Source organism: Petaurus breviceps, unplaced genomic scaffold (genome assembly GCF_028583685.1).
Source record: "Petaurus breviceps papuanus isolate PSGF00001 unplaced genomic scaffold, PetGlider_PUasm1.0 545, whole genome shotgun sequence".
NCBI lineage: Eukaryota > Metazoa > Chordata > Mammalia > Diprotodontia > Petauridae > Petaurus > Petaurus breviceps.
In genome coordinates this window covers 857,979-871,298 of record NW_027186366.1, presented here as the reverse complement: position 1 = coordinate 871,298, position 13,320 = coordinate 857,979, and the positions used below count along the sequence as shown (strand labels likewise).

General features: G+C 46.3%; 1 protein-coding gene across 1 annotated transcript; it reads left to right on the top strand.

Moving 5' to 3' along the window:
- Nucleotides 1-1,696: 1,696 nt before the first annotated feature.
- ASB17 (ankyrin repeat and SOCS box containing 17) lies at nt 1,697-12,084 on the top strand. Its single transcript, XM_069102210.1, has 3 exons — nt 1,697-2,097; nt 8,469-8,748; nt 11,599-12,084. The coding sequence occupies exons 1-3, from the start codon at nt 1,697-1,699 to the stop codon at nt 11,803-11,805; spliced, it is 888 nt and encodes a 295-aa protein (XP_068958311.1). The 3' UTR covers nt 11,806-12,084.
- The last annotated feature ends 1,236 nt before the right edge of the window (nt 12,085-13,320 follow it).

The following is a 13,320-nucleotide window of genomic DNA, read 5'->3' as shown; positions in this document are numbered from 1 at the left end:
GGAAGAACAACCAAAATGAGGAAAGGATTTTGTCTACAGCAAGTTCCAATGAGGACAAGTGATGTCAAAGCTATGACTATGGAAAATATGCCAAGTGGTTCAGTATGAGTTCAAATAATGTGACCACTTCGGAGAGCCCCTTATTGTCATGAAGACCTAGCTGTGTCTATCAGAAACTAATACAGTATCCATCATTAGCACAGGAAAGTGAACCCACATTCACCTGGCATTTTCTTTAAGTGACAAGGAAAAGAAAACCATTCCACGTTCTCCAAAGCCTATGAAATGATCTGAAGTCACCATAGGTGATGCCGGGAGCACCTGATAACCTGGACAAATCAATATAGGCAGGGGTTAGACCACAGACTGGCACCAATGGATGCCCGCTCCTTCTGCTTTCTGGGGCAATCACAGCTCACCTTACACAGACTGGCCAGCCTATTGTTGCCAATAGGCAGCATAGGTATTAATGATGTCCATTTTTCAGACGGGGAAATTGGGTCAGAAAAGGTTAAATGACTCACCCACAATTATTTGGCTCAGGGAAGTAGAAGTGTGCGTGCACACACACACACACACACACACACACACACATCAGGTCTTCTAATGACCTTGGGTTCTGCCCATTCTGCCATCAACCCTGTCTTGAGTAGCAAAGTTGAAGAACACAAAATCCCTCAATTATGTGTCCTCTACCTAATAATGGAGCAAACACAGAGAGAAATTACCATATACTATAATAAATACTTAGAGTGGTGCAGCTCTCTAATGTTTATAAGGCAAATATTAGCATTCCCATTTTACAGATGAGGAAACTGAGGATCTGAAAGATCAAGTGACTTGGTCACAGATGGTAAAATGTCAGAGGCAGGATTTGAATCCAGATCTCCACACCCCAAGCCCAAACTGACATTCAAGCTCCCAAGAAATCTAATATATACATTCAAATTCAATTCACCACAGTATTTCTGAATACAATTCAGAGAGGCAAGAAAGAGAAAGGGAGCAGAGGAAGGAAAGGATTGAGAGATGGAAGGAGAGAAAGGGAAAGAGGGAGAGAGAGTGGGAGAGGAGGGAGAGACAGATGAAGGAAGAGAGAAGAAAGGAAGGAGGGAAGGAGGGAGGAAAAGAGGAAATAAGAGAGGGGGAGGGAAGGGGGGGCAGTTTTACCCCTTTGTGGGCCATTTCTGGGGAAAGACAAAGATGAGGAAGCCATAAAAACTACAACCTGGCACTTTCTATTTCTGCCCTGAAATCTTAAGTGACCGCTGCTCCAGTGCTCAAACTCCAGGTCCTCGGTCAAAGATGTTGTGGACCCTTTCCTTTATTAGGATGCTTTTGTTCAAAGAATGCTCTTTCAGACCTCGGTGAATATGTAGCCTTGGGTACGTTCCTGTTAAAATGATCAGACCCCGGCTTTTGTGAGCTGGACATTGCTTCCCGCTCTTTTCTCCAAGTCTGTCACGAAGACACATAACAATATCCCAAATTTCCCCTGTGTTGATGTCAAGTTTCCCCCTTTGTGAGGTCAGCCTGCCCTGCAGGCCCCATCCCAGGCCATTTCACTGCTGCTGCCAGCCCTGGCATTTCAGATTTGTGGTACGAAGCCTACCACATCATCAAAACTTATGTGACAGAAGGATTACAATATGACCCCCTGTGATTTCCATCTTACGTTGCTGCCTTTTAAGTAGCGATGAGTAAATCTTCTAAGCTATGTCGTAAGACTTCTTGTCCAAGAAGCAATATATTCTGCAACCTCATAGACCGCATAGTGAAAAGACCCTCCTTGCAGTTCTTGGGCCAGTGGGGCTACCACTGCTACGAGCCCAGGATTTACAGGACTCTGGCAAAGATTCTGAGGTATGTCGACTTGGAAGGGTTTGATTTGCTACTCACAGATTATATCACATTTGTGGAGAAATCAGGATATCGTTTCGAGCTGAATTTTAATCTTGAATTTACTGAAATATGTGTGAATACTATTCTGTACTGGGTCTTCGCGAGGAAAGGTAACCCTGACTTTGTGGAGCTGCTTCTGAAGAAGACCAAGGACTACATTCAAGACAGAAGCTGCAGCCTGGCCCTCATCTGGAGGTAACCACTCACCCACTCACTATCACTATGGAACAGTTCCTCCCCATCCAATGTAAACTCCAGAAAGACTGAGGCAGAGGTACTCCTGAGAAGGGAGGCTCCCCCTTTTCCGTTGCAGACACTTTCCACTGAAAGGTCACAGGCTCTGCTCCATAGCAATAGAGTAATCAATCAAAAAGCAGGCATTAAATAAGGACATTAAAAAGGCATTAAATGATGTGCCCGGTCCTGTGCTGGGTGCTGGGTATACAAAGACAAAAATAAACATCTCTGTCCTCAAAGAGCTTATATTCTATCGGGGAGACAACATTTATGTACCTGCAGGATGGTAAACAAAATAAACACAGGGTGGTGAAGAAATCAGGGAGGGCTTCATTTAGGAGGAAGTGTTGTATACAAGTTGTACACTTACCATCTGCAAACTGTAGCAATTAAAGATCCCTCGAATGTGTTTTTCTAGACACAGAAAGTCACGTTTTTCTTGGGTACTATGATCTCAGTTTTGGGAAACAATATTGTCTATGTATGCTTGTCTATATAAATTTATTTTTCAGGGGATTAGAAAAATGAAAAGAATTAAGTGGTAACATTCAATTCAAATCCATTCAGTTATGATTTATAAAGCACCTCCTATGTGACCGGTACCATTGCCAGGCACTGGGGACACAGAAACAGAATAGCACCACCCCACACAAGCTTATCTAGTTCTGGAATACAACTACCAAAAATTTATGTTTACTGAACTCAATGGTTTCCTGACAAGTATGAGTTAGTCACTTTGACTCCTCCCAAACTTCTAGGGATCTCACATCCTGAAGAAAGTCAGCAAAGCATGGTTTATACAATGATCATTAATGAGAGATGCTTGTGAAAGAAGGAAGGAAGGAAGGGAGGGAGGGAAGGAGGGAAGGAGGGAGGGAGGAAGGAAGGAAGGAAGGAAGGAAGGAAGGAAGGAAGGAAGGAAATAGTAGAGGGAGGGAGGGAAGAAAAGGAGGGAGGGATGGCCTAAGTAGAACTCCCTATCCCCAAGTCTGCACCAACACAAATGCTGCTGCTAGTGATGACTTTAGAGTGCTCGGGAGTTTGCAAAGAGTGGTCAAGGAAGGCACTGAATCATGGGGCGCTGCCTCTTGTGCAATGTTAGCCCCAAACTGGACTTTTCTGTCCAAGACCCCTCGAAGTCTGGCCTCTGACCCCACATGAGGACGTGGGAAGAGCACCTGCTCCTCTTTCCCTGCCCACCCCCCCTGAACACCCCTCTCTTTCTTTCTCCCCTCCTCCCTTCTCTCTGTTAGAAAAGGCTTGGATATTACATTAAGGTTCAACTGAATAAAATTATTTCTGGCAGATTTATGTCTAGAATGTACAATATTCGTTATTTTTTTCCCTAGCACCAATTTTCTACAATTTTAATATCAACATGGGCCTTTGTGTGTGTGTGATGAGCAAGCTGTTACCTTCCCCAAGACTGATATTACTCACTTTACTAGCTCTTAAGGCAGTGTCATGATGTTCTACAAAGAAAAGAAGGAAGGTCTTGGTGGTGAAAGCAGTTTGCTTATAGAAATCTTCAGGGTTTTGACAGAGCAGATAACATGTATGTATCATTACAAATGCTAACCTGTCAGGCTGTCATGGCTTTAGAGCTAATTCAGAAGTCACTATTAGAAGACGCTCTAAATAAAAGATATTAACATCTGGGTTTAAAGTGAGTTTTCCAAGTTTAATCTGCACCAAGGGAACATTTGATTAATCTTGGTATTTGAAAAAACACACTGCGGTAAATTGAAATGTGCTTACCTTGTACCTACGGCTAATTCTCCCAGTGTTTATGGGGGTGCAGGGGACAGGCAAGCAAACGAAGGCCTTGGTAAAGCCGGGTCAGTGAGCCGTGCCCTTCGCACCTGAAAACCCGAGATCCCGACTCGAACCTTGCCTGTGGCTCTACAGCTCCGGCGGGAGCCAGGGGCGTCCCTTTTCTCTGTCCTTTGACATTGTGCGTGACTGTGGCTGCCACACAGCAGGATTGGGGGTGAAACCCACGCGGAAGGGTTGTGCTCCGCTGCCCATGCGGGCGTGTGTCCGGCCGGACTTGCCTCCCGGCGCTCAGTCTCCTGTGACGCTTCTCCCCCGGCCAGGACACCTCGCGCCGGCCTCAGCTTCCTCCAAGGCTCGCCTCAAAGCCCTTCCTCGTCTCCTCATATGTTCCTCCGCTCCCTCTTTGGTATTAATCCCTTCTGAGTTTCCTATTTTCCCATCTGTGTCCGTATTATTGGGCATCAGGTAGTGAGTGAAGAGCGCGCCTGGCCTCAGGTCAGGGAGACTCATCTCCCCGAATTCAACCCAGCCTCAGACACTTCCTAGACGCGGGACTCTGGGCAGCCACTTGACCCTGTTTGCCTCAGTTTCCTCATCTGAAAAATGAGCTGTAGAAGGAAATGGCCAACTGCCCCACTATCCCTACCAAGAAAACCCCAAGTCGGGTCAGAGAGAGTCAGGGGACTGAACAAAAGGCCAGGTATCTCCCTCCAAGAGTCTGTGAGCTCTAGAGAGGGGCTGAGCTCCTGGCGGTCACTTAGCAAATGCGTGTTGAATTGATTATCAGAAATCCACTCAGTTCACGATCTAATACCCTCCCGGTGGAAAGAAAAGCTCCCAGAGAAGTCAGGAAGAAAGCATCGGGGAGCCCCAGCCTGCCGTCCCTGCGGGGTTATCTGAGTTTCTGCTCTTACGCCATTTCCCTAAGGAAAGCATCAGCACCCGGCTTTCAGACTGGAAGGAGAGCTCCCAATGGTTTCTGAGAAACTGAAAAGGAAGGCTTTAATTTGCATCCACAGTGTATACATACATACATTCATATAGAGAGACATATACACATATGTACATACACACACATACATATATACGTATCCTCCAGCAAGCTGTTGTCTGGTACCTAGTGTGTGTCAGGGACTAGGGTAGTCAAAAAGCCAGTCTTTGCCCTCAAACTGCTTCCACTGTACCTGGGGAAACAAGTGAGCACACAGGCAGGGAGGGTGCCAGTATGAGAGGAGGTGGGGGAGAGGGCGCATTCCACTTGAGAGAAAACCATGGGGAGGCAAATAAGTAAAAAATTCCTATACACACATATATCCACATATACACACAATCAATTCTTCAAGAAGGATGTTGGCCAAGCATGTACACTCTGCCAGGTACCAGGAGCAGACCAGTCCTCCCCCTCCAGGAACTTCCTTTCTTCACAAACAGAATTTTTGCAAATAAACAGAAGGTGATTTGGGGGAGGGAGGCGTGAAGGACAGAAGAAATCATGGAGGGAGGAAGGAGGCACCTGAGCTCGGGTGAAGGCAGAGCCTCCCAGACATGGGTGACTGCTGGTGTGAAGGCCAAGGCAGGCAATGGATGGCGTGCTCGGAAACAGCAAAGATGGGATTAGGCTGCATCACTGAGTGTGAGACCCAGAGAGGTCAAGGCAGGACTTTAAGGGCCTTTGATGTCCCTCAGAGGAATTTGTCTTTCTTCCCCGGCAGAAACAGGGAGCCCAAGGGGCTTCTGAGAACGGAGGCATGTGGTCAAGCCTGTGTTTGAGAGCAGCTGTGTGGAGGCTGGAAGGGAAGTGAGTCTCAAGGCAGGGAAGCCAAGCTGGGGTTGTTGCTACCATCCAGGCCAGGGTGGGCCCTGTGTGAAAGAGAAACTATGTGGGCAGAGTCAACAGGACCAGGCAGTCCTCAGTTCTGTGGGGTCAGGGAGTGAGCAAGTGAGGAAGGCCCTGGAGCTTTATGTGGGGCAGGACAAGAAGGATGGGGGCAGGAAGGTGAAAAGGGCCCATCTGGGGAGAGAGGTCAGGGATCGTTTTGAGTAACAGATTCCTATGGGGCATGCAGTACAAGCTTTTGGACAAAAGGCAGGTAGTGGGTGATGTAGAAATGAGGGTCAGGAGGGTTAGGAAAGCTGGATATTTAGACTGGGGAGAGATGGCCTCTTCAGAGACATGATCGTGTGCGGTCACCCAGAGAGAATAGAGGAGTCAGCGATTGGTTCGAGACCAAAGTTGAGGAGAAAGACAAGGCTTGCACACATAGAGTTAAGGACCATCTTCACAGAGATGCTAGCTGGCTACCTGGGGAATGGGTCCATCGCCAGGAGGAAGCACAGCCTGGGAAGACGTGTGCAGAGAGGGTCAGACAGGAGGGAAGAGCCCAGAGACCCAGGCTGGGGAGACAAGTCAAGAGGAGGGAGGCTCCCACTGCACCCAAGCCCCTCCTCTGGCAGAGTCAGAAACATAGGTCCGGCAGGCTGTGACTTGCCCCAGGGATTTCTTGGGAGGCAGAGCTGGTGCCATGACCTGAGACTCCAGCCAAGGCGCTCCTAATACGACAGGAAACCCAGGGGAACCTTCACATTCTCTACCTGAACAAGGCTTCCCTTCCCCTGAAGTGTCATCCAAATCCAGCAAATCCTCTGAGGATACTCTTCAGGCAAATGCCTTGGCTTCATTCTCTTGGTCCAAACAAGGTTAAGGACCATGGCAGAAAATCTCCTGTCCTTCCTTGGTGGGATAAAACGTTGGATGGTGGAAGGATGGCTGGATTTCAAGTCCTTAGACCTAGTTCAAGTACCAGCCTGACCACTTACTGGCCAGGCACGTGCTGGGGCAGACTCATACTGTCTTGGGGAGCTGAGGCAGATGCCTCTCTCTGTGGCCGCACACAGCAGCCTCTTCTAAACATCACATCAGAGTCTCTGGTGGGCGGAGAGTTTGCCTGCAGTCACATCTCTAGAGTGTGGTCAGAACTTTCTCCGAAAGCTAGGGCTGGTCCAGACTCATCCAGCCAGACTAGGCCAGGGGCAGGACTTGAACCCAGGCCTTTCAGGCTGACTCTGCCCATTATGCACACTGCTGTGCTGTGTAGGGCATTGGGTGGCCGGAGATCACAAATTCCCTTCCTTGTCAGAGGACAGGATAGCCATTATTGAGAATCCAGGAGAAACTGTGAACAAATGATTCCAGGAAGACAAAACTGCCAGGTGGGAGGAAAACAGCTTCTCACATGGCAGAGCTGGAACCAGACTCATTATGCTGGATATTTCTTGAACCTACCAAAACCATTTCCATTTTGCCCAAATACCTGGGAATAAAGAGGCTTCGGCATTTATTCAGTAAATCACTGACCTCAAACCAAAGATGACGTCTAGTGAATGGCCAGACGATGGGCTACAAGACCACCCAGGACCAAGGCGTGCCATGGACACCTACCAGGGTGTGACCAAAAGTAAGTCAGTCACTTCAAGACACTCCTGGACAAACTTCTCTGGCATTAAACCGGAGGAGAGGAGCTGCTCTCCATCTGTGAATGGAGCTTCCACACTTGTAATGGTATCTTAGATAGACAGATTACACAGAGAGATGGCAGACAGCATGACAAATGGACAAAGAAGCAGGCAGACAGACAGACAGAAATCAACAGACGTAGAAAGCGTAAGACATAGATGGATACGGACAGATAGCTAGGCATAGACAGACAGACATAGATATAGACATAATCATACAAAGGTGGATAGATAGAGATAAACATAGGCAGACATAGATCAACATATAGATATAGACAGACAGTGAGACAAGCAGGCAGAGACACAGACAGAAAGACAGACCAAAGCCACAAACGTTCTAATGGCCATTTAATATTAAGTTATATACATGTTTCGTTAGAGGCAAAATCAATCCACCCAATAAAAGCCCTTGCTCCTCCCACTATTTTCTCCCATCAGTGCTAGAATCTGGTTTCCAAACAATGGGGGTTTTTCAACAGGAAAATGTGGCATCATTACAAGTAATATATATTCTTTACCTGAAATCATTTTTACTGTCTCAATCTAGACTTTTACACGTCTGTTATTTCATCATGTTCCATTTAGTCTCATCAATTAAAGAAGTAGAAATTTCCGGGGAGGTATCATGGCAAGGAAAAGCATGTTGAAAAAATGACTGCAGTAGTGGTCAGCAGCAATGACAGTAACAGGAGGTTACAGGCAGAGTCTGGTGTCGGGCGCGCGGGCGCACAGACAAAACTACAAACCGCCTGCCCGCGGGGAGCCTGCATTCTGCTTGTACTAACCAATGAAGCGCGCCCGGACCCTTTCACGGTTCCCATTCATTTTTTTCTCCCCAGTTTTATCATCCTAATCATCGCCCCATTAATGCAGCCGACGCAGAGCAGCCAGACTCTCCTGCCCCGCACGAGGACAGGGTGCTGGGCGGACAGAAATCCTGAAGAACGCTCTGCTCGTCCCTGATTGCTGCTGGGGGCCAACGCTGCCGGCTGCCTTTTTGAAGCTTCTGCAGCCAATGTATTCTCCATTTCTATTTGCAGAACGTTCACACCGGTGTACTGCCCGAGCCCCCTGAGTGGCATCACGCCCTTGCTTTATGTAGCGCAGACCAGGCAATCGAACATCTTAAAAATACTCCTACAGTATGGAATCCTCGAGAGAGAGAAGAAGCCCGTCAACATCGTGCTCACAATCCTGCTGTATCCTTCCAGAGTGAGGATAATGGTCGATCATGAGCTGGTGGACATCCGGGAAGATGCCAAAACGTGCCTGGTGCTGTGTTCCAGGGTGCTTTCTCTCATTCCAGTCCGGGAAATCGAGGTAAGGGAAGCATTCTCCTCTTTGGCTGGAAGCCAAGATAGCGAGCAGAAGTGAATGGGGAAGCTTTGTCCTCACCTTAAGCCAAAAGCGAGTGAATTGCAAGAATGTAAGTTTGCTCATTAAAATTAATAGCAAATCAAAGGATGAAATCTATGCTGGCTTAAGAACGAGAACCCAGCCTCAGAGGGTATTTTTTTTTCCTTTGTAAATGTGGATGACAATGTGCAAACCCAAATCCACAGCACCTTTTTTTAAGTTATTAAGGAGATGCATGTCTGCGTTGTGACTGTACAAACATCTAACAGGTCTGTTTAAAGTACGCAAAGAACAAAACAAAATCAGTGGCAATTATGTAAATTGTCGAATGTCCAATGAGAACCAAAGGAATAAAAATCAACTAATGCCCTTCCTTTATGTTCAGTGACCTTCCCGAAGGGAGCTCTAGAACATGCTTTGATTCTGATCTGACCACAGACCTTGACTACCATTCCCCACCCCAGCCTCAAGATCAGATTTCTATGAAAGGGGAGAAAAAAAATATATATATATACACACACATACATACAAATACATACACACTTACATATATGACTATACAGAGATACAGATTACATGACTATGTTGTATATATATTATAGCTTCTTTCCCCAAATCTGTTTTGTATAAATCCTGAGTGAATCCAGTAATCAATCTGCTATCCATCCATCCATCCATCCATCCACTCACACATGCATTTGTATTATATATATATGTATATATATATATATATATAACAATATAATATATACACATAGACACCACACACAAATATTTCTACAAAAAGTGCACTGATTACAAGATTCACTTGGAATTTCTATAAGCCAGATTGGGGGAAAGTAAAGTTTATAGATAGATAATACAGTAGTAACTAAGAATAAATTTGTTTATTTCATAATCCCAAAACACTTTAAAAGACAAATTCTGAATAAACTATTTGTTAAATTGAATATCTCTACCCTAGAGATCTAGAAAACATGAAACTAAAATAATATTTTGCTTTACTTGTTTCTGTAAATAAACTAAGCTTGGATAAACTGTGGCCTATATTTGGCATCTTGGAGGATGTCCACCATTTTCAACACAACAGCAAGTTTCTGTGCCAAATAATTGTGCCCATACCAACTGGCAGCAATGAAGAGCTTGGGAAACTGAATTATTAGGGTAGCTCCAAATTCAATCTTCACAAACCCCCAATGTGAAGGAGGGCCCCACCCCCATCTCCAGCTGGAGTCTTAACCTGGGGCTCACAGACTCAAAGGGATCCATGGATAGATTCCAAAAATGTTATGAATGTGGATGGGAAAAAAAATACTTCTTTATTTCAATATATTTTGTTTCCTTTGTGCTTTTATATGTTTTATTCTTCTGCATTAACAAATATTATTCTGAGAAGGGATTCATGGGCTTCACCAGACAGATGTAGGGGCTCCTCATACCCAGACAAGAGCCAAGATCTCTTGCTCTGAAGGCATCTCTCTCTGTCTCTCTCTGTCTCTCTGTCTTTCTCTCTGTCTCTCTCTCTCTCTCTGTCTGTCTGTCTGTCTCTCTCACAAACACACACACACACACACACCTACACTCTCCCCCCCCACACACACACACATACACCACAGAGAAGGAGCATGGTGGACTGAAGGGGCCACTGACCTTGGGAGTTAGGAAGACTTGTCCTCAGACACTTAGTAGGTGTTTCTGGTCCTGAAAAATCTTGTAACTTGCCTGTGCTTCAGTCTGCTCCCTTGCAAAGTGACAGGACTGGACTCAGTGGCTTCCAAGGTCCAAGGTCCCTTCCAGTCCAGCTCTAGGAGGGGAAGAGCTGACAGAAGAAGCTCTTGGGGTTCTAGGCACCCCCCCAAGACCACATGGCTCTAAGATGCAGAGGAAGTGCCAGCCCTCATTGTTAGAGGGAGCTTCCTGAGCTGGAAGGTCCCTATCCCAATGCAATCCCAACCCCCCTCTCTACCCCACTTCTACATGCATACATACATATTTGTGGATAATCACTTCTCAAAACTGTAACGTATATAATTTGCTGCATTTTTTTTTTTTGCTTTTTGGAGGGGGGAAGGTAGGGCAATTGGAGTTAAGTGACTTGCCCAAGGTCACACAGCTAGTTCTGTGTCAAGTGTCTAAGGCTGCATTTGAACTCAAGTCCCCTGACTCCAGGAACAGTTCTATTCACTATGCCACCTAACCACCCCCTGTTGCATTCAATTCTCAGTAAACCTTACATGGCTTTGGTTCTCTGACCAGCTTGACTGCATTACTCACTGCACTTTAGATTTGATTACTAGACCTAATTTGAGCTATAAAGAAGAAAAAGGAAGAGACAGAAAAGCCCTGAATAGGGAGTCTTTCTTAATGATTACAAAAATTTATTGGGTTTATATCTATACAAGATCACCCTTTCAATTTAACACTCAAAACAGTCAGTATCTAATCAAATTTCTATTTGTTGAGTATCCCTAACAAAATTTCTAGGATCTCCCTAACATCATGTCCAGAACTACGTCTTTTAAAAGGAACAGCTACTCTGATTTGGGGTTCTGAATTATAATTAATTCACTTGCTGTGTGATGGAGAATAAACTCTTTAATTTCTGGTACCTTGGTTTTTCATCTGCAAAATAGGAATTTAAAATATACCTGCCTTCGGCTCAGATTTAAGTAAAAGATCTGAAAGCATTTTGATAAAGTTAAGAATCTTTGAGAAGTGTAAGCTATATTTACCACACCTGAACCAGAATTACAGACAGGCCCAAATGCATTGTGAGTGATGGTTTTAAGACAAATCCCTTCTTCTCTGCTTCAGGCACAGCTGAGTTTGGGGAGGCGGCCAATCGTCTCTAATTGGTTGGAGTACATTCCTTCAACAAGATACAAAGACCCATGCGAACTCCTACACCTTTGTAGACTGACCATCAGAGCTCAGCTCCTCACCAACAACATGCTCCCCAGTGGAATCTTTTCACTTCTAATTCCTGTTCGTCTTCAGAACTACCTGAATTTAGAGAGCTAATACACGTCTTTATCCCTAATTCCTTGAGGATAATCACACTTTGTACGGTTCAGAAGTTAATAAACTACTGCATTAACTTCACATTTTTACTTCAATGAATATTTCATTTGACAATTTACAGATTTCCTTATGAGTGCTTTGAACACAGAAAGTGCTTAATAAATGCCTGCTGAATGGATGAAATAGCACAGTGTCACTGTCAGATATTTGTCATGCTGGGGAAAGTCACAGAGTCAGAGGGTCTGAGCCCAGAACCCACCTCTGATGTTTAGTGTTGCCTACGGTCAGTCACTGCCCTTCCTGGGCCGTGCCCTCACCTGTCAGCCGATGGTGCTGGACTGGACAGAGCCATGCCAAAGGGCCCACGGCACCCCAAAGGTAAGAGTCCCTGAGCTAACAACGTGTGTCTGTCTGTCTGTCTTTCTCCTGCCCTCTCAGTTAACAGGTATTCAATCAAGGTTTATTAAGTGGTTACTACGTGCCAAGCACCGAGCTAGGGACTGGGAATTCTTTTTAAAAAGGAAAAAGATAGTCCCTGCCTCCCAGAAGCTCACAGTCTAATGAGGGGGATGACACGCAAATAAAGACATACAGACAAGCAGAATAAATGTGAAATGAAAACATGAGGGAAGGCACCAGACCTGGGTGGGCTCCTGTGGAAGGGGGGATTTTAGTGGGGACTTAAAGCAAGCCAGGGAGGAGAGCTGCAGGAGCAGAAGAGGGGAAGTGTTTCCGGCCTGGGGGACAGCCAGAGGGGAAGCCTGGAGCCAAGGGTGGAGGGCTGTGCTAGCGGAAGAGACAAGAAGCCAGGTCACTAGGTCGGAGAGCACTCTAGGGAGAGTGAGGGGTCTACCAGGCTGTGAAGGCTTTCAAAGCCAGACAGCATTTTGTCTTTGAACTTGGAAGATCTGGGAAGCTGCTAGAGCTTACTGATTAGGGAGGGTGACAGGATCAGACCTGCCTGTTGGGAAAATCACTGGAGTGGGGAGAGACTGAGGCCGGCAGACCCTCCAGCAACAACCCAGAAGGGAGGGCATGGTGTGTCAGAGGGGATAAGGAGATGCTGGCAAGGCCGAATCCACAGGCCTTGGCACCACATTGGATATGGGGGCAGGAAGAGAAGACAGTGAGGAGTCCAGGACCACGCTTGGGTCGAGAACCTGAGGGACTGGAGGGTGGTGTGGAAATCGGCACATTTGGAACGAGAGGGAGCTTCACGGGGAAGATCATGAGTTCCAGTCTGACTGGGCTGAATTTAACGTGTCTACTTCACATGAGTCTGCGATGTCTGGAAGGGACGGGGAGGTCAGCACAGAAGTGGGGGCAGGAGAGGGAGACTGGAGAATCGCATGAGAGAGACAGTAAAGGGAGCTGGTGAGACCGCCTCAGGAAGTCGGAGAGAGGGAGTAGAGAGAGCCCTGGGAGCCTGATTCAGCAAAGGAGGCCAAGAAGGAGGGGTCAGAGAAGGAGGAGGAGAACCAGGAGAGAGAGAAGAGAGGAGACTGACGGCCTCCC